Source organism: Dunckerocampus dactyliophorus, chromosome 13, assembly GCF_027744805.1.
Source record: "Dunckerocampus dactyliophorus isolate RoL2022-P2 chromosome 13, RoL_Ddac_1.1, whole genome shotgun sequence".
In the NCBI taxonomy this organism is placed as follows: Eukaryota; Metazoa; Chordata; class Actinopteri; order Syngnathiformes; family Syngnathidae; genus Dunckerocampus; species Dunckerocampus dactyliophorus.
In genome coordinates, this window is record NC_072831.1 from 26,562,236 (window position 1) to 26,583,832 (window position 21,597).

The following is a 21,597-nucleotide window of genomic DNA, read 5'->3' on the forward strand; positions in this document are numbered from 1 at the left end:
TTCCCCTTTAGCGCTGCTTTTTTTAAGCACCTACGGCAAGAAATACCAGGCAAAGATCCTCTCGACGATGGGACACTGTCAGCAGAGTTTTTAGGAATCTGTTGCAACAACGCTAGTCAAAGATCCTCTCTATGACAGGAAATCTTCTGTATTTACGAATCTGCTACAATGCTAGTCAAAGATCCTCTCTATGACAGGAAATCTGATGTTTTTAAGCAATCTGCTGCAACAAGGCTGGTCAAAAAGATCCCCTACATCAGGGGTGTCCAAACCATTTCCACTCAGGACCGCATACTGAAAAATCAAAAGAAGCGGGGGCCGCTTTTACGTTTTTTTTGTGTGTTTTTTTTTTTTAAACCAACAAAATATTTAATATACCAGTAATGTATTTTTATACAGTATTTACACATATAAGATGTATGTATTCATTTTATCAGTGACAAAGTGTATTATTATTATTATTATTATGAACAGTTTCTCCTCATATTACTTTTTGCCTGTTTTTTTATGTTTACAAATATTTCAATGTTCTACTTGTACATTCTTTTCTCATACTAATATAACTTATTCTCATAATATTTTGACTTTATCATAACATTATAGCCTTTACCCAACCTCATTTCCCTAAAATTTCAACTTAATTCTTTGTTTGGTTTGTTTCTTATGTTGCAACTTTTTCCTGCAATATTTCAACTTTATGCTATGTTTTTTACTTTTTACTTCACTCCTTAACGTTTAGTCTTTATTCTTGTAAAATGACGCTTTTTTTATTTTATTGTTTAATCATAGGGCCGCACGGTGGTCTAGTGGTTAGCACTTTGGCCAACACAGTAACAGCTTGGAGATCGGGAAGACCTGGGTTCGATTCTCCCCTGGGCATTTCTGTGTGGAGTTTGCATGTTCTCCCCGTGTGTGTGGGTTTTCTCCAGGTACTCCGGCTTCCTCCCACATTCCAAAAACATGCAGGTAAGTTTAATTGGCGACTCTAAATTGCCCGTGAGTGTGAATGGTTGTTTGTCTATATGTGCCCTGCAATTGGCTGGCAACCAGTCCAGGGTGTACCCCGCCTATCGCCCGAAGTCAGCTGGGATAGGCTCCAGCATGCCCCCGCGACCCTAATTAGGGAAGAAGCGGTATAGAAAATGGATGTGTAATCATATTTTTAGCATGTGCCGAGGGCCAATAAAAAAGCATTCACGAGCCGTAAATGGCCCCCTGGCCGCACTTTGGACACCCCTGCTCTACATGCAAGGGAATCTGCCGTTTTTAGAAATCTACTGCCGTAACACTAGTCAAAGATCCTCTTTATGACAGAGGAGATCTGCTGTTTTTAGCAATCTGCCGCAACATTAGTCAAAGATCCTCTAGATGACAGGCGTGCTGCTCTTTTTAGAAATTTGCTGCAACAACATTAGTCAGTCCTCGATTACAGGAGGTCTGTTTTTAGTAATCTGCTGCAACATCACTTGTCACAGATCCACAATACGACAGATCTCCTGTTTTGAGGAATCTAATATAATGTTAGTCAAAGATCCTCTACGTGACAGTAGATCTGTTTTTCGGAAAGTGCTGCAACAACGCCAGTCAAAGATCCTCTACCTGACCTGAGTGAACTGCTGTCTTTAAAGCCTTGACTGCAAAAATGCTAACCAAAGACCTTCTATAATAAAATGTCTTGCAATACTTTATGGATTATCATCATGATTAAAAAGAATATAGCAAAGTAATGACAAATATTGCAGCTGATTTGGTGTGACTGGAGGAACCCAATGACAATCTAAACGCTTGTCCTATAATGAGGTCAGGGAGGAGGGGGGGTTACTCGAGGTCGCTCTGCTGTGCTGCTGACACAGATTACACACAGAGATGAAAATCTTGCTGAGATTAGTGCCAGCGGTAAAAATGAACTATTATTCCGAAATATCGGGGGGACTGCGTGGGGAAACCACCATCAGCAGCAGCAGAGGACAATCTTGAGCACGTTTCAACCACTTCCACTGCAGGTAGCAGACGTTCTTTGAGCGCATGCTGAGACTTGGCTCCTTTTCGGCCACACCAGAAACAAAAAGGCTGCATGACTGAGCAAAGGCTGGTTGCAAATTTTGGCAGCCGTGGCCGTTACGTGTCACGCCATGCACTCCGCGGGTTGGCTCGCGCCGATCGAATGTTGCAATGACACCACCGCGGCCTAAATCTGATTATCCTCCTGCAAGCTGGCCGTGCTCAGCCCATGTCATGTCATGTCATGTGTGTTCCTGTTGTTTTATGTCAACAGACTCCATAAACACAAGATGATAATTCCACTTTATTTCACGCATTTCTACAAGAGACACCCAAATTGCCGCGACAATTTGTGCAAATTACAGAATTAAAAAAAAAATCATGCTATAATTACGACTTTTCATATGTGCGAACAGCCTGGACGTCCTGGAAGGTCAAAGTCTGAAAACACACAGCAGAAGATTTGGTAGATTACACGCATATAAAACATATAAAAAGTGTTTTATGATGCACTTGTAGAGATAAGACAGAGGCAATACAAAATGATGTAACCTCACCATCACCATCTTCCCATCATCCTTTATCTCACGGACAAATCTGGTCTCCTTGCCGTCCCACTTCTGCACGTGGACAAATTTATCACCCTCCATAGTGAAGATGGACTGTAAAAAAAAAGAACCTTTCTGGCTTAAAATCATGAATTGTGAGTAATAATAAAGTATACGTTGAATAACTATTCAATCTTACTTTGACATGTCGGTCATCAGGTGTGGTCTCATCAAACTCCTCTCCAAGTTTAGCGGAGAGCTCAGTGTTCCGGAAAGTGCTCAGAGTTTTCACCACAACTTTGTCTCCATCCTTGCTGATCACCACTGTGGGTTTGGTCACATTGCCCACTTGTCTTGTGGCAAAACCAACACCTACAATTATTTAAAAATTACCATAAAATTGAAGAAAATAATTTCTTCAAGGATGCAAATGCAAATTAATATTAGTAATGTTTTTGTGATTTAAAAAAAATGATATTCTGAGCATATTATCTCACAAGCTATCTACACCATGACAAATTGGAACAGTACGTTTGCACATATACGCTCGTGAATCAAACCTACCCAGTGCCTTCATGTAGTCATCAAAGTTCTGGCTGTCGACCAGTTTCCACGTAGCACAGAAAGAGTCCACCATTTTTCCACTTTTAAATGCTTTCCAGAGCCTCTAGTGTCCGTCTAGTAAGTCCATGCGTGCCGCTCAGTTAAAATAAATACTCCAGCAGGGAGGCGGGCGATCGAGCAGCAGCGAGAGACCTGATTGGAGGACGTCTCCTGAAGAGCCTTGTAGCCTCCGATTGGTCAGAAATGAATGGGTGATCGTAAATGACCGGAAAATACCGAAAGTTTACGATGGATAGTGAGGATTATTTTTGAAAAAAAATAATAGTTACGGCAATTGATAACGCAGTGGTGACAACAGTGATTTGCCTGTAACAAAAAATACACAAGAATATAAAATGAAATGTATATTTACATAAATAAGATCAAGTTATATATAAATAAAGTAAAAACGGAAAATATTACATAAGAAAAAATGCATAAATTCTCTTCACTCATTCCACTCATCCCTCATTGGGTACAAATGCACAAAAACACACAATCGTTGATTAATATTGATAATATGATAAAGTCAGTTATTAATCAGAATCTGTTGTCACAAATAAAAATACTTAATATTTATATGATTCAGTCAGTAATTAATCTAACAACAATCTGTTGTCAAATAATTACAAATTAATCTAAAAAACGAGCAAAATAAACATTAAGTTAAAAATAAAACTTAAAAATAATACATTTTGCTGTTACAAAGAAATATTTATTAATTATTCATTTATATGAATATAAAAGGTTGCAAGCATGATACTAAATTAAATATCCATTATTCCAGCAAAAAGCATGACATGAGTGACAATAGTGTACATGTTTATTGTTGTTAAAAATACTTTTGGGGGATGGGGGGATTCAATTTGACACAGATGTATTGTTACAGTAAACTGTTTCATATATCAGAAAGCATACACAACTAAATGTACTGTTAGACATCATCGGAGAAAAAAAGAAATAATTGCCACTTGTGAATTCTCAGCACTAATTGAGGCCAAATTATTGCCATGAATCTGCACAACAAACCTCACTCATATTTCATTTTAGTAGAAGTTCACACCAAGCGCATGCAAGAACATTTCCGGTTCCAAGATTAAATACAAAGTGTGTTTACTCATGTTTTTACAGAATATCAAGTCAGTTCATGAGGTGTCATCAAAGTTAGAAAAATGATTTTGTCTCAGACTGCACCATTCGATTGATCAACCGTTCATCAAATGACAAGAAATGCGTCAGATTTTCGTCTTTACTGCTACGCAGCGTGTTTGTTTCATGTGATAAAAAGGGGGAAAGCAGAGGTAGACAGAGAGGCAAAAAGTGAGGTAGGGAGAATCAACGGCACTAATCAATTTAAAAGGCCTCTATCTCCCTTTAAATATCTTATAATACTGTACATCATCCATCACAAACTTTAGAATTATAATGATGGAAGTCAAGCCCACACTGGCTGGTCAATTATAAGAAGTCCCCCTGATCTCTATGGTTATCATCACCGCAGATTGGTTATAACAACATAAAAAAGGTACTGCATACTGCCCAAGGTTGTTTTTTTTTCCTGAGGGTCAACCTGACATTAAAATAAGAAAAAATGACTATAATAACCATGATACTAACAGTAAGGAATTTTGATAAATACAGATTTTAAGGTGTAGGACTTGGAGGGGGGAAAGTGGCTGCCGGATGCCTAGAGGATTGTCCTAAATGCAACATGGCACCTGACTGTGTGTGTAAGTGACAGGTAGTTGAGACATGTCCTTGCGCTCCTGGCAGTGTCGTGCTACCTGAAGACGCCGACGTTGATCGACAGAGCCACCTCTGGCTTCTTGGATTTGGTCCTTGCGTCTCCTCCGGCCTTCTTCTGAGATCCGGCACAGTCCGAACGTCCTGCAGCCTGCTCTCTAGCATAATCATAACAACGAAACGTCACAATTTACAGTTCAAATCAAGCCTCTTTCACACACGGATCCTGCAAAATTGGCGCATCGGCGTCGCAAAGGTACGGTAGATCTAACATTTACTCATCCGTGCCTTTCACACAGAAGCCAGTGAAGTGGGATATTACAATAGCGACACTGCATCATGCTAACAAAGAATTAGACACGTATCAGGTGTTAAACTTTACAACCCTTTCACACAGGCACCGTCCCTCCTCTGTTACGGCTCTGATACTACCTCCAAACCCCCAAAAATGCAGTGTAAGCCTGTGTGAAAGGGGCTAAAGTAAAAGTGTCGTACCCTTTCCTTCGTTGTTCCGCCTGCTCTCTTAGCCTCTGCTGGCCTTGTTCATCCTCCCGCGTGTAGAACTCCTTGTTGTCAATCAAAAGGTTCTGTAAATCGAAAAATAAAGGAATACATCATTGAAATTTTGTTAATTATTATTATGATTTTTAACTCTATTAATTGTTGTTCTTTTTTACCTTGACACCAATTACATCATTATCTTTGAGATGAAATGGCGCTCCTAGTAGCGATTCCGTCTTTTTCTTCTTTTTCTTCTTGGACACCTGCTGGCTCTAAATAAAAAATAATAATTTCAACAACAACAACAACGCAAAAAAAACCCCCAAAAAACAAGACTTGCATGAAACTCATCACTTGTAACTTTTCTAAAACTAGCATCTTTGTAGTTTCACCCAGCTGGAGATGATTTCCTCCCAAGTGTGCTTGTCTGGGTGGTGTTTCGCCAGCAGCAGAGAGTCAGGTGACAGGCCGTAGCATGCGGCCACACAGGTGCGCAAGCTGCGAGGCGACGAGTCCCGCGACGCATCCCAAATCAGCTCCTCTGGAGGGTAGTAGCACCGCTCCCCGGGTATCCCCATCTTAACATTCAGCAGTATCTCCTTAGGACTACAAAAGCAGGAAAAAAAATAAAAATCATAAACAAGCACAATGTATCCCACCAGACAAGCGCCAGTCTGTGTCTTGATATTATTGTACACGTTGCATATAAGTTGCCCAACAAAATCATGTTATAATAAGTACATTTTACTTATCACATTAATGGCACGAACCCCACCCCCCAAAAATAGATTCAATTGATCCAACATTGAAATTAATTAATATATATGAATAGATTTTTAAATGTAAATTATTAGTCTTACATTTTATGAGGAGTGTAGAACCTCAGAAGAAAAGCAAATCTTTCAAGGTAATTATTAAATAAGCAAACACAAATTCTTCATGACTTTTAGTAATAATATAAAAATACAACACACAACATAAGAAAATACAAATGCACGGTTAACAAAATATAATTATTTTGTTTTTATCTTTATAAAATTAATGATATAATTACCGTAGTCATTTTTGTCTAGAAAGGCAAATCTTACAAGACAACTGTTGAATAATGAATTACAAATGATGCATATGAATTCAACAAAGAAATACAATTGCATAGTATTGGTAGACAAAACATGGATTGGATTTATTACAATAATTCTTATTATTACTACTTTGGGGAGTGTAGTCTAAAAGAAGAATAAAAGCACAACAAAGAGGAAATATTATTCATTAAAAGTAATTAAATAGTTATTATTTTACAAACACATATACAGTATAAAATAAACACCAGAAATATATAATAAAATAGCTATTAAATCAAATAAATGTCTTGAAAGTGCCACTTTAAAATGGAAGCAGCCTCACCTTAGATCTTCAGCTTTCTGCAGCTGCTGTATGCAAAGGTCTGTGCCGCTAGTTAGCTTTAGCTTCCTGGTTAGGAGACAAAGTGATGCTGTTACCGTTCCAGCCCAATGAAAAGATAAAGTAGAAGGAAAGGAGGTGCTGGCCTGAGTGTGACTTGGTGTCCTCTGAGTATGCGTGCTGGGGTGAGTCCTTCCATCTCCCACAAGCGCAGGAAGGCAGCGGCGGGTACACACGCTTCCTGGAGAGCAGGAAGCGTCAACACCTGTGGACATAAAGAGACTAATTATCTAAGAATGCGAGCCATCAGAGGTCACAGAATCCCACAACTCCACATTACCTGAGCCTTGAGGTCCTCCAGAGTGGCCTCCACAGATATCTCCAGTTGTCCCACACTTGTTAGTTGTGAGGTATGAACGTGTTTTTGAGCTGCAGCCTGAAGCTCCGCCGCATGCTCCTCTGTGTGGCTGTTGTCGGTGAAGCTGCTCGCTGCATCCATAGGGAGCCACATGGACAGCTTGAGAAAACCCTGATTGGAAAGAGAAGATGACACAATGCAGGACGAACCCACACAGAGAAAAAAGCGGAAATTACCTTTGGAGGAAGTTGACCTTCCGTGACGACTAACGTCTCTCCGTTGTTTATCTTCAACTCTGACAGAGATGCATGCTGAGGAGGAAACAGGTTGTTGCCATGATGACGATAATGAACGATGCAGCTTAAAAGTAGTGTAAAAGTACACCTAATCAACAGGAATATAACTGATTAGGACTACCCACCTCCTCAATCAGAGCCTCTCCCACTTCTTCGCACCAATCCAGCCTCCTCAAATGCCAACAGGTGCCTGCAAACCCATTTCATTTAAAAGCAGCCTTTAGTACACTTGTATATGTATACAATATGGAAAAAATGAAATAAAATACAATTTACCATCAAGTCCAACAGCATCCAGCATCGCCTTTAGACACTGCAAGTCAAATAAAATAAATATAATGCTTCATCTGCTCTTTAAAGTAGTTTTTTGTGTGATGCCATTGACGGCAAATGAGTAAAAAGTGTACCGATAACCATAGATTACAATATATGAAAGGGTCTGGTTGTTCAGTACAGTATGCGCTGCATCTAATACAATTTAATGCAAATACATACACAAACTAATTTTACCAAGCAAGTACACAACTTCTTAATTCCAGCAGTATCTACACAAGGCCACTAGGTGACGTTGTTGCTGTGCGAAGACCTGCAAGTCAGGCGTCTTCAAAGACAGAGCAGAGCAGGTTTTATTATACAGCGAGTGCTTAACTTATTTTTACACTTGCATGACATTTAATGTATAATAAATACCGTTAAAGGTTTTATGATGGCGACAGTTACTCTTACTGAACTCAACTTACTCAACTCTTACTGAAAATTTGTATAAGAGTAAAATTATTCAAAATAAATAGAATTTATAAATGAGTGATTATAAAATATAATGATTGTATATATGATGAAATATGATAATAAAAATAGAAACAAATACAAACAAGACAAATAAATAAAATACATAATAAATTAAATAATTAAAAAAAAATCACAATAAAATAAACGCAATACAATGGAACCTCGGTTTTCGTCACAGGGTATTTCTTCACAGGTACCCAGTCACCAACGCTTGGATGCTTTGTTTGGCCACTGCTCGGCTGGACAATAACCAAGACAGTGTACAAACTCCAAAACATATACAGTCGTCCCTCCGCGATATCGCTCCGTCACTCCATTGTTGTTTTTCAAAAATTAATTAATAAGTGATTACATTTTCGTGGCTGCCAATTGACGCTTAGTCAAAAAAGTTATATGTACTATTCTGGCCACTAGGCGTCAGTATTGACACAAAACATTGATGAGACATGACATGAGATTCGATTGCCTTCACAGTTTATGGAGTCAGCCATGCGATGTCTGACAGTATAGAGTGGAAAAAAGTTCTCCTCTTATCCTATCGGAAGTGGTAAGTTTTTTGGCTTTTTATTTTGTCTTTCTTCCCCACTCTGTTTTAAACCCTTTAAGTTTACAATAAATAAATTGGAGGCTAACTGGTTAGCTCGCTAGCATGCTACGCAGCCGTGGCCATCTTGTGTCCCTGCAGTGATCCTGTAGCCTGCAAACTAGCAATGTGGCATAAATAAATAATAATAGGAGCGTAAAAGTGACTATCATGTCTACATGGCTCTAATAATGGTAAAAAATTTTTTTTAGAAAGGCATAAAAAATGTTTTCTATGCTCTAACTACAAAAATATTCCATTTATTAATATTGAATCCTACTAGAATCCTAAAGAAAAAATCGAATCCTATGACAACCGGGACATACAAAAACCCAGGTTCCACTGCATTGGAAATCAACCAGCCTCACAAAAATAACTGTGTTCCATTTTGGAGGTTCCGCAGCAAAAACATAATACCAGCTTTACCTCTTTAACAGTGCAAGTCCTCTCTACGATGATGTCCATCTCTATTCCAGCAGAGGGCGCTGCACCCACAGAGAAGTGCAGGAAAAGCTGCAAAAAGCATTGCATGCAAGAAACATTTATCACACTTCTAGCGCTTATCTTTTATACGCATGATTGATGATGCACCTGTGCTAGAGTTTCCATAAAAACAATAAAACAAACCTGCGAGGCCTGAGGGGCGCATCCCAGACAAAGCGTCATGGTGGTCATGAGTCGTACGCCGGCCTCCCGCACGCTCAGCTCCTCGCACACTGTTCAAACAACCAGAGGGAGGCGTCGTAAACGCCACTTAAGCGGGGGAAAAAAAGTTCAATGGACTCAAAAGGTAGAAAATGACAAGGGAGGTGTAGCTTTTAAGAGTTTAATGAGGGGGCAAAATTAGAGAGCGCAAGAAGGACCAAACGGGAGGGGATTTCCAAGCTGTGTGCAGCGATGAAACACATCAAATAGAATACCTGGAGGAAGGAGTTTCCCTATGCGGTCCACCTGCCTCAGACAGTACTGTGCACCTGGTGAGGGAAGAGGGATACTCAGAAACAGCAAGTGAATGCTGAGATTTGTTTCTGGGCCTAAACGTTGACGAACACATCACAGCAATCTCCAAATATCATGCAAACATGCCCCCTATTCCTATCCTATTGGACACTTTGTGCTTTGAGGTAATATCATGACATTGCCTCATTAGAGCTTATTTTTTACCTTTTACCCGGGAAAATGTCCGATATGTTAGAAGCAATATGGCGTCATAAACAAGCCTCACATAATTACTTTACTTTGAATCAGCCATAATGTGCCATTAAATGTAATTAAAAGGTTGGGTTTTTTTAACAGTTATTTTAATGCATGTTTCTTAACAATGACAAATCATCCATTTAATAAAAAGAGGGAAAAAGAAGTGTGGCCTAGGTCTGCCCCGGGGCCTTCTCCCAGCTCGGCATGCCTGGAACACCTCACCAGGGAGGCGTCCAAGAGGCATCCGGACTAGATACCCGAGCCACCTCAACTGGGTCCTCTCGATGTGAAGGAGCAGCGCCCCTCCCGAATGACTGAGCTCCTCACCCTATCTCTTAGGGTGAGTCCAGCCACCCTACGGAGGAAACTCATTTCAGCTGCTTGTATCCGCGGTCTCGTTCTTTCGGTCACGACCCAAAGCTCATGACCATAGGTGAGGGTGGGAACATAGATCGACCAGTAAATTGAGAGTTTTGCCTTCCAGCTCAGCTCTCTCTTCACCACGACGGTCCGGTACGGCGACCGCATTGCTACAGACAACCTCATGCGCCAACCTTCCCTCACTCATGTACAAGACCCTGAGATACTTGAACTCCTCCACCTGGGGCAGGACCTCATTCCCAACCAGGAGGAAGCAATCCACCTTTTGCCGACTGAGAACCATGGCCTCGGATTTGGAGGTGCTGAGTCTTATCCCAGAAGCTTCACCCTCAGATGCAAACCGCCCCAGTAAACGCTTGCAAATAGCAGAGACGAGATCCTAAGGTCCCCCAACTGGACTCCCTTGACGCCTTGGCTGTGCCTAGAAATTCTGTCCATGTCCATTTACATTATTTCAGATATATTTTAATAAAATAATTCTAAAATAAATGTATAAATGTATAAATATATATATATATATATATATTTATTATAAATCAAAACATAATATCCTTATTATTATTGTTGTAACACTATAATAAAATAATAAATAAATAGTACAATTAATTACAAATATTTTATTTTAATATCTAATATGAAGGCGTTTCCTCAGCATTTAGCTGACAATTTTGTATAAAATAATTACTTTGAATTTTCATCTAACATTGATGCATCGTCACAGAAGAGCACATAGCAAGACCAATTTTTGGTTAGAAATGCTGAATAAATAACATTGATGAGTATTAAGTCTAAACTAAGCTTCTTACTGGGAAGCTGCAGCTCCTCAATGGCCCTCTGCTTCACATCACACAGCAGCTGTGAAGACATCATTTCAAATCAGCAAAGATGAAGAGGAAAAAAAACCAAAAGTGCACAAAACAACTGACCATATTTCCTGTTGCAGGAACCTTGACTATCCTCCTCTCGTCCACGTCGCCTCCTCCGCCACCATGCGCTGAGCAAAACTCCACTTGGAGCCAGCGGCAGTCTGACGGCGTCATCACGGTGACCACGTCTCCGTTTAACGTGAACATGCTGAACAAAACAGACATGGGCGGAGTTAAAAATAGAAAACAATGTCATTAAATAACACACACACACACACACACACACACACACGTGATGCACCTGCTATCACATGACTGCGGCTCCAGCACCAACAGAGCGTCTCCGTCTTTCAGCGACAGCTCCTTCAGTGTCCGCTGCATGTCGTCGGGTGGGAACACTCGCCAACCGCTGGCGCCGCCCCCCTCGCCTGTGCAGTGCTCTCCTACTTTAGCCCCCGAGCGCTCCTGACACAGCAGACTCCCAACGGGCTGGCCCAGGGCTTCCCGCACCTCCCCGAGGGTGGCGCCGCCTGCGAACGCTCTGGCCTCCTTTTTAAGCCCGCCGCTTGTGGCCTCCTCAAATTCCATCCTCACATGGTCTCCGGGTGGTTCCACAAAGGGTCGGACGACCGTTAGCAACACCGGCTCCCACTCGGCTCCGGTAAGGATACCTGCACCACATACCTGAGAAGATCGGATTCCATTGTAAACAAACAAACACTTCAGAGGTGTAACAGAGGCGGGAATCTGCTTGTGAGTACAGGAATCCCACAACACTAGGACAGGGGTGTCGCACAATGTCACACGCATCGGTGGTGCTGATGTTGTTATGCTTCTAATCAAATGTAGTCGGGGGGGGGGAAGCGGTGTCTCTGTGGGAAACTCCACACAGTGGCACACAAACATCCCACTTTGTTGGGTTCTGTGTAAAGGGCACAGGGAAGCTGCTAGATCTGCTGTATTGGTACGGCTCCGATTGGGCAATTTTGCTAGAAAAAAAGCTAAATGAACACCTATGTGAAATAAAATTAGAACACATTATTATGGAAAAAAATAGCATAACATCATCCTGTATATGGTTAGCAGTTTGACCATTTTTTGCCAGGTTCTTACCTCTCGGCCGTTCCAAACAAACAGGTCACAGTTGGCACAGAGGCCGGCACTGTACAGCGAGGCACTGTCATCTGCAACAAGTCAAAATATAAGTTACAAAAATGCTCTCCATTCCACAGAGGAGGTGTTCTCTTCAGTGCCTAACCTGTGAGAGTATTGTACAGGTGGAGGCCTGCTGGAAGCATCTTGGCCACAGTCAGAGCCATGTCTCCTTCCCATTGTTCCTGTTCCTAACAATACAACATAATGCTTATGTCTGTCTGCTGTTGAACATCAAGTATTTATATAAATGATCTTACCTGATATATAGCTAACCGCAGGTCTCCAACGGTCTTCCTGCGATCAAAAGCGAGTGTGGTGGCTACATTGGGCTCTTTGCTAACAGGCTGCAGGGTTCCGTTTATTAGCCTGTAAGAGGACGCCAGGTGGAGACGAAGCTCAAAGCTGTTATTACTGGCCTCATAGTCCTCCCTGTGATGGAAACATTGTTGGTTTAGAGCACTAAAAGACAATAACGGCTCGTGAGTGTAGAGTAATGAGTTTCAACATTGCTTTGGCTTTATGCTGATTGTCAAAACTTTATTGTGATACAGTAGATTCCCGCTATTCGTGGGGGTTATGTTCCAAAATCCCTGAATGGCAAAAAACGCGAATAATGGACACACCCATAAAAACAATAAAAATGCCTATTTTTGATGCTCTTAGCCAGTGATCACCAGCCCAAGATCCCTGGTCTCGGCCGTGAACCTGCACAAGATCTACCCCCACCTCTAAAAAAGAAAGAGCATTTCAGCTTTTTCTCATTGTGCCTTTTGCTGTATTTGTACAATTTTTCTGCAGCGATACAACAACAAATGAGCCAAGGGCTGCAGATGGCCCCTGGGCCACACTTTGGGCACCCCTACTTTTGCGCCAAGATATTTTTTGGAGGTGAACGTCTACGTAGTTATATTTGTGTCTTCATTTTGATGTAGAAAGGGCAGAAATTAAACTAAAGCAATAAATAAAATTGATCGAGCAAACAAATGTATTTTGTGCTCAATAAATGTGTTTGCATGTTTGTAATTATGCACAGCGGCGAGAGCGGCAAGGTGTACGACCGTATACAGTGGTCAAAATGCATGCCTGTTAGTCACTTTGCAGGAGTTATGAAACACATTTAAATTCAGTTTTATACATTAAACTATTTCAGACATACAGTATGCAGCATTGTACTTACAAAACCATCACATTTTGATTTAAGTTACTGTAAAAATAGTACATATTTGCATTGTAAAAGAGAGAAAAAAATCTCCAAATACTGTATGTGTGGGCGCGAGTGCCGAACCACGAATAGGCGAGGATCTACGAGGATCTAATGTAGTTGTAAAACGTGATTCTGTACCGCATCTTCTGCAGTTTGATGTTCTCCTCCTCTGCCATCCGTATGAGATGATGAGGAACTTTGTACTGAGGGCTGCTGAGAGCTGCAATGGAAAGCAGAAGAGCCGTCTTAGAGTAGTTGACTACTCGACAATTTCATTCGGAAGAGTTTGACTATAAATCTCGCAGTGGAATCATATAAAAATGTCATGTGATCAGGATTGTACCATGCTGACTACATACTGCGGTAAATTTAGAAACGTATTCACAGATTCAAACCTCCGGGATCAATAACTCACAAGCCAATGGTTCTTACATAGCAAACCATACCTCTTTTTAACCGTGGCAACACAGACAAACAGCTACAACCCGGTTTTTATCAAAACGAGCCGTCTTCTGTGCAGTCTGACTTACATTGATCTCTAAGAGAAGCAGTCAGCGAGACAGGAGCGCAGGGACCGTCTACAAATGTCTTCTTCTTCTTCGGTATTATGGTGGTTGGCATCAATGTTGCCAACTCCTCAGTAAGAAAAGTAGCTATTGGCTGTCCTGGAAGCAGCTAGGTGGTGTCATTGGCTAGTTTGCAGTTTATTTGCATACAGTATGATGTTTTAAGAGATGTAGGGAAAAAACATAACCTCGTAGGATAGATTCAAAAAAACATTATGATTATGATTATTAAAACATTATTGATTATGTTTAGAACTACAAATATATGTGCCGGCTTGGAGTTGGGTGTGTCCCAGAGAGGGCTGACCTGGGTCTCGGGGACGGTGAGGAGGTTCTGTTGTGGCTGGAAGAGCCTCCTATATGCCGGAAGAATGCCACACGTAATTAACACAAGCACGACTAGCACTATCAAGTTCAGGCTTTAGCTGTTGTTACCTGACCAGGATTTGCTTCAGCAACAAGCAACAAGTTTGTGAAAATGGCCTTTTACATTCACAGAAGTGAAGCTATTTGAACGGATATGTTACAGAATTGAATTTATTAAACAATATTCTTATAAAAATTAGCCAAAATTATCTGGGGAATTTTACATTGACATTGACAATGTGTTGGCCAACACAGGAACAGCCTGGAGATCGGGAAGACCTGGGTTCGATTCTCCCTTGGGCATTTCTGTGTTCTCCCCGTATGCGTGTGGGTTTTCTCCGGATACTCTGGCTTCCTCCCACATTCCCAAAAACATGCAGGTGAGGTTAATTGGCGACTCTAAATTGTCCATAGGTATGAATGTGAGTGTGAATGGTTGTTTGTCTATGTGTGCCCTGCGATTGGCTGCCGACCAGTCCAGGGTGTACCCCGCCTGTCGCCCGAAGTCAGCTGGGATAGGCTCCAGCATGCCCCCGCGACCCTAATGAGGATGAAGCGGTATAGAAAATGGATGGATGACTAAACAGAGGAGTACCAGACAATGCTATTGAGCTAGCCAACCGCCACACACTTTGGGCTGATAGAACAGCGGTCTGTGCATCGATGTCAACTGCTTTCTGTGTCACTAAATAAATATAAATACAAAGCACTGTTGCACACCTACCATGTGCATTTGTTTATCTGAGTGTTTTAGCTGAGGTGGAAAAAGTCGCAAATGAGACCTTATTATTTGTAGAGATCGCCATTAGTGGTGCTCTTTGACTATGGACAAAATCGTACAAATCAGATTTGACTATGAAAACCCTTAGTCGAAGACAGCCCTAGTGATATATATACTGTTTAGCAATGGTCCGTTACCTCCAGTGGGCCGATGTAGCTGTGTTTTTCTGTAGAACAGCATGTAGGCACTCTCTTTGCCCTGGAACTGCTTCTCTATGTCCGACACCCCGATGGAGGTCACAGCAGCGTCATTCAAGTCAAACCAGTGGTCACCCTGTGGATTCATAGCGACTGCTTTTAAAACTCCTCATGCCAGTTTCAAGTCATGTCATCATTGCACACCTCCTGCTCAGGCTTCGGCCCTTCAACAGCACCACATTCTGGGCCTTCGTTCGCAGAGCGATCCGCTTGTCCAGGGGGCTCGCTCGTGATAGGGCTAGGCAGGTTTGCCTTCAGTGCCACTCGAGTACCGTTAGAAACCAGCATGAAAAGATCACCGTGTGACTGTAGGAACTGTTTGACAGAAGAAGAAATCAAGGAAGATGTTTAGTTCAGTACTGTACAGAGACAGTAATTTGCGTTAAAAAAAAGTCATGAAGCTCCAACTGTTGGATTTGGTGGGTCACTGCCCCGCTTAGCCGCAATGGAAGTAAGAAAAGTTAGATTAAATTAATTCTCGCTAGTTTTGTGGAAAGATTCAGTAAGTAAGTGAAAATTGTTTTTGCTGCTTATTTTTGTTCTCCTGCTAACTAAACTAACTGACCACATGCTTCTTGCACTCAAGAGGGTGATTATAAAAAAAAAGAAAGAAAGAAAAACACCTTGCCAATGGGGCCACAGGACTTCCTGAAGGTTTTACTCCAGGAGGAACCAATCTTCTCCATGAGTTTCTGGCCCAGCTGGTCCAATAGGACGCTCTTTGAGGGCTCCTACAAAACAAAGCAGGAAATGAAGTGCATGGATTGGTTGCATCAATGATGCAACAAAAGCCAAAGAAAGGGGAAGATGATCCTTTGAGGTCATACCTGGGAGATAATCGCTGTGAGGACACACAAAGGGTCATCTTCATTAAGTTTGGTCTGGCGCACTTCCTTGACTTCTTGATTGACGTTCCTCTGCGTCCTTGTTTTGTTGTCCTCCACCTGACATAACAAAGAGATACTTTGCAGACACAAGTGTAGAATTCTTGAATGCAAACATCCAGGTTATAGTTCCTCTCACCGGCGGCTCCCAATGGCCAAGTCGGTCAATGTCCCTGATGTAAACATGATAATGGCCGCCATAGCAGCCGCCCTTATGGATAATCACAGAGAACAGCTCGTAGGAGTAATCGGCGGCAACTCCATCAGCCTGTAGGCACAACCGCAGCTGAGTCACGATGCTCAAATGTGACTACAGAGTGTTAGATGCGGCGTGGTACCTGTTCACAAAACGGTCGTAGGTTGATGGTAAGTGGGAAGCTGTAGCGACCCGTCTCCTTGTAGCGCTCACATTTAGCAAAGTCAAAGCTGAATCTCAGCAAGGACATGGTTATGAATGGAGGGAGCTTCTGCAGCTTGGCAGACTTCGGGGAACAGCAATAGAAAGCAAACAACAACAATTGTGAACAACTGAAAAGACAAAAGTCCTTTTTTTTTTTTTTTTTTTTTTAAACATGATGTCTCACCTTGGCGGCAGTGACCAGCCTGTTACACAGCGCACAGCGGTACAGATTATTGCCTTCAAACATCTCCTCCTCCACAAACATGTTCCACAAAGCCTCCTCCAGGCTGGACACGCCGCACACGCACACCGTCAGATCCAGGAAGTCCTCCTAAAGAGAGACGCCGACACCCATTTAGCTCATGTGGATTTTCCTCAACGCTACGCGCCATCAGCGAGGACAGGGACCTGTCGCTGGCTGACGTTCCCGCACTCCTTGCAGACGATGCTGTTGACGATGGTGCCATGGTACAGGCGGTGGATGAGTGTGCTCCCGGAGGTGCCCACAAGAGAGTGCTCCAAGGCGCTGAAGAGAATGCGGTTGAGTTCCTGCACATCATGCTGGTTTGTTCCCTGTGACAGAAAGAGTTCAATTCAGGGGCAGAAGGTTGTAATTACAATACGAATCACATAGGAACTAATGTAAAGTGACTTAATTCAGTAAAAGTAGGAACAATTCCCTTGACGATGCCTGACATACACATCATAGAGAGGTGGATGTGTCATTTAAGCTCCATGCTACTGGTGTTTAATTCATTGAATTAACCATATTGCACTGAGCAGCAAGACACTTTTCTGTCACAGGAAGTCCCTTTTTTTGTTCTATGGTTATCATCACACATTTCCTCTCTTTGCCATCACTGGTACTGTTCACAAAAAAAATACGATGTGAAGTCTTACGAGATTTGCCGACTTATCGTGTGTCGTCATGCGTGATGACCGTTTGAACTCCAAGTTTTGTTTGGCTTTTGGGGCATACACAGTCATCCCACGCTACGTCACAGTTCGAACACTATCGCGTTTTTTCCAAAAATAATTAATAAATGAATGCTGTTTTGTGGTAGAATATTTCCCATTATTTGTAAAAAAAAAAAAAAAAAGCATATTTAAGCAAATGGTACTTATTCTGGGAACAAACAATGAACTAAAACACAAATACAAGACAAAAGAAGCACTACAGTAATTGTGAATGTAGTACTGTATTGTATTCCACATTGGCCACTAGGTGTCAGTGTTTGGTGAAACAAGGGCCAGACGTGATGCTAGGGAACACATTTACTGTGACACATTTAATAATGTCTTAAATGGCTTATTTACTCTTATAATGTCTACTATATTATGTCTAACAAAATATTCCTTATTTTAAAATATTGAATCCTACTTCGTGGAAATTCACTGATCGCGGTTGAGTCTGGAACCAATTAACCGCGATAAACGAGGGATGACTGTACAGTACTGTATTTTCAAAAACGTTTTATTTTATTGCTTTTATTTTTTTCTATCATCGCCACTGTTACCTCTGCAAAACTGTATATACCGTACACAAAAACACCAGCATGAAAACGTCAGAAAATTAAAAAGATTTTGTTGAAAAATAGTCCCATTTGTCATATTCACATTCTACTGGAAAACACCCCATTAACCTCCATTATAAGCAGCGTTTGTCACACCATTGTAATTAGACAATAGAAACATGCATTTTCTAATTTCAGGGTTTCATTTTGTTTAAAATTAGTACAATTTGTCATATTTGCTGTTTAAAATGAGATTGGACAATTTTCACATTATAGGTGATAAGTAACTGTGGTGAGTTAGGTGGGGGCGGCGCTTAATGACGTAATGGTCCATGCCGACCATGATGGCCATGAAACATTTCTAAAAAGTCACTATCACCATGAAAAATGTTTAGAACTACAAACAAGCTGCTCTGCTGTCGCTACTTGATGCAGTGTTTTTTTGCAGTTGGGAGGAAGCAGTGAGGGAGGAGCTTGCAACTCCACTTGGTGCGCAATGATGATAGAAAGTGATTCATGCATGCTTTGCAGAATCTGCATTAGTCTACACACGTACGCAGACACGTGCACATGCACACACACACAGCCATGCGTGCACACAGAACCAATGTGTGCCAGTGTGACCAACTTTCATCAGCCACAAGCAAAATTAAAGTTTTCAAATATATTAATTATTTTAAATAATATTCCCTGTAACTGCACAAGAGCCAATTGTATCATTTGGACGCAAAGAAAAGCATGACCGTAGACGACCCCATAGTAAATCTTCTGGTGGTTAGTAATGAGTCTCTGTGCAATCCCAATGCAGCTGGAGTGCCTCTGGACAAAAATGAAATGCCTTCTTTCCTTCTGCAGGCTCGCCAGACCTCTCTTCTGCGTCCAGCATCCCTTGAACCATCACGGCATGAGCGCATGATGATAAATCCATTGCTAAGAAGGACGCAAGTAACATGAGCCTCTCAGGAACACTAACCTCGCTGCTGTTCCAGCCAAAGCTGTCAGTGAGATCAGCGGTGGAGGCACTCTGCTGGTCGACCAGCAGAAGACGAGCAAAAAGTCTCTGGAGCTCCAGTGGGATCACTCGGACCTGATGAGCACGAGAATAAGCCTTATGACACTTCACAGCAACTCTCACGCCCACTTACCATAAATGCTCCAAATAACGCCTTCAATCAATTAACCACAGAGTATCCTATAGTGTCCAGATACAGTACATGGGATACAAAGGCAAATAAGATTACTGAGTTTCTTACATATTTGTTTTATTTATTTGTGGCGGGACACCCACCCACACATTTCAGCTTTTTCTTTTACATTGTGCCTTTCTGTTATTACATCCACCAAGCACAGCACGGAGGTTATGTTTCGCCGGCGTTTATCTGTCTGTGTTCAAAATAACTTGAAAAGTTCGGAATGGATTTTGGATTCCCAAAATTCACCCTTTTTCCTACAACTATAATTATTACCTGCTACTGCTGCCACATTTTTCAACCGGTTCAAGCCATTCCAACATCAAAATGTTCACCACGTGCAGGACATTCAGGTTACCTATATTTATAATGAAAAAAACTTAAAAATATTTTCCCAAAATTCACACTTTTCCCTAAAACTGCCATTACCTACTGCTACTTCCACATTTCTCAACCGATTCACCTCATTCCAAAATCCACTTGTTCAACAAAGTCAGGACATTCTTGCTATTAGCTACAGCACAAAAAATCCCTCATTTTGGGCCATTTTCCACATATCAAGAATTCCCATTTTTCTCGACATTCCCATTTTTCAGAATGCAAAATGCCTTTGATCTAAAGAGTTCTAACTACTTCCACATATCTCAACCGATTCAGACAGCTCCAAAGTCCAAATTCTCAACTTGTTCTGGAAAATTAGGCTTCCCAGTATGTTGCGCTATCATGCTCGGTGTTCGCATGCTAACGTTAGCATGTTATCATTGCTAGTATGCTAACATTAGCAATCTAAATATGTCGATTAAATAAATGTAGGACTAATATTTATGGTGTAAATCACAATATGCGGGGAACTATGGCGCTTGGTGGAGGTCTGCGCTCTCCGAGTGCTTTTCTAGTTTCCCATTTTGGTGTTTTTGATTTTATTTCTATAAAGTCAGAAATGGCCCCCTAGCCGCACTTTGGGCACCACTGCTCTAATCGCTCTCATTGTTATAGAATCTGTTTGTGTTGACCAATATAAGAGCTGGAGAAAGAGCATTGTTATATTTGTGAAGGCTTTTCAGTGAACAGTATATGCGGACATGTTTCGCATCACTTACTTTGGCCCCTGTTTTGTCTTTGTCTTCAAGACATCCCAATTCGTCGGTCCCCAAACTGAACAGCTCCTCTGCACAGAGATCAAATCAACAACACAGTTGGCAGATATAATCATTTTTCACGTGTGACCTCTCACCTCTGAACTCGGGGGTGAACAGGAGTGTTTGGAGCAGAGAGTTGAGGTAGCAGGTCCCTCCCTGGTTCCTGATGCCGCAGAGGTTGCTCCTTCCTCGAGGAGCTGGGGGCTCATCTCCCCCCTTGGCAGCCCTCCCACCGGAGTGAGTAGCGGAGGAAGAGGACCCTTCTTCGCATTCTTCTTCTTCAAAAAGATTTCCAAACATGACGTTTTTTGTTTCGTTTTGGCTTCACCGACCGTGTAAACGCGCCACGCCACCTGTTGCTATCTCATCTTGGTCTTGCCCAGTTCTCTGTTGACAGTGGCCGGACTGACGCGGAAGTAAGCGGAGTTGACGGGGCTGAACATAATAGCGACACGGAAACGTGAGCGAGTAAATGCGTCCAAGTGGCAGCAATGCTTTTATACTAATTAAGTAAAATAAAGTCAATGACTACTGAGTAACGCTCTCTCATCTGGCTTCCCCGCTCGGTCAGCGAAAATGAAAAATCTGCCAGTCAGTACCGGACGACGTCCTGAAAAAGAAAAGATTGCGTACCAAAGCGCCAATAAAGTACGCACATTTAAATATATTTGGAAATGTGCAAAACGCCTGCCTTATCTTGTTTTAGTCCCAAAGCGACAAACGTAAATAAAAACGCCGTCGGTGCATAGCGGGCAGCCATCTTGTTTTCTGGCAGGAAGTGGTCGCATTGCATTGCGGTACTTGTAGTTTCATTCGCTCTCAAGTTATTTTTATTTATTAAATTTACAAAATTCGTGTATAGTAGTACATTACTTCCTGTGTTTATCGTCCAATTATTTTCGTACTTCTATATTATTTATTGAGAAATGCATAT

General features: G+C 41.7%; 2 protein-coding genes across 2 annotated transcripts; both read right to left on the bottom strand.

Moving 5' to 3' along the window:
- Window positions 1–2,287: 2,287 nt before the first annotated feature.
- Window positions 2,288–3,260, bottom strand: fabp7a (fatty acid binding protein 7, brain, a). The gene is made up of 4 exons (XM_054796176.1): window positions 3,114–3,260; window positions 2,749–2,921; window positions 2,559–2,663; window positions 2,288–2,442 (listed from the first exon to the last, which is right to left on the bottom strand). Exons 1-4 carry the CDS (start codon window positions 3,184–3,186, stop codon window positions 2,392–2,394), a joined length of 402 nt encoding a protein of 133 aa, XP_054652151.1. The 5' UTR covers window positions 3,187–3,260; the 3' UTR covers window positions 2,288–2,391.
- A 697-nt stretch (window positions 3,261–3,957) lies between these two features.
- usp40 (ubiquitin specific peptidase 40) lies at window positions 3,958–21,446 on the bottom strand. The gene is made up of 31 exons (XM_054796169.1): window positions 20,759–21,446; window positions 20,625–20,692; window positions 19,308–19,421; window positions 17,229–17,393; window positions 17,005–17,151; window positions 16,759–16,902; window positions 16,560–16,688; window positions 16,364–16,480; window positions 16,160–16,267; window positions 15,681–15,851; window positions 15,477–15,612; window positions 13,765–13,846; window positions 12,680–12,851; window positions 12,526–12,610; window positions 12,381–12,451; window positions 11,569–11,951; window positions 11,328–11,475; window positions 11,208–11,256; window positions 9,744–9,797; window positions 9,451–9,539; window positions 9,250–9,336; window positions 7,728–7,764; window positions 7,577–7,641; window positions 7,392–7,466; window positions 7,138–7,326; window positions 6,944–7,062; window positions 6,801–6,866; window positions 5,789–6,002; window positions 5,573–5,668; window positions 5,391–5,482; window positions 3,958–5,053 (listed from the first exon to the last, which is right to left on the bottom strand). Exons 1-31 carry the CDS (start codon window positions 20,961–20,963, stop codon window positions 4,933–4,935), a joined length of 3,798 nt encoding a protein of 1,265 aa, XP_054652144.1. The 5' UTR covers window positions 20,964–21,446; the 3' UTR covers window positions 3,958–4,932.
- Between the last annotated feature and the right edge of the window lie 151 nt (window positions 21,447–21,597).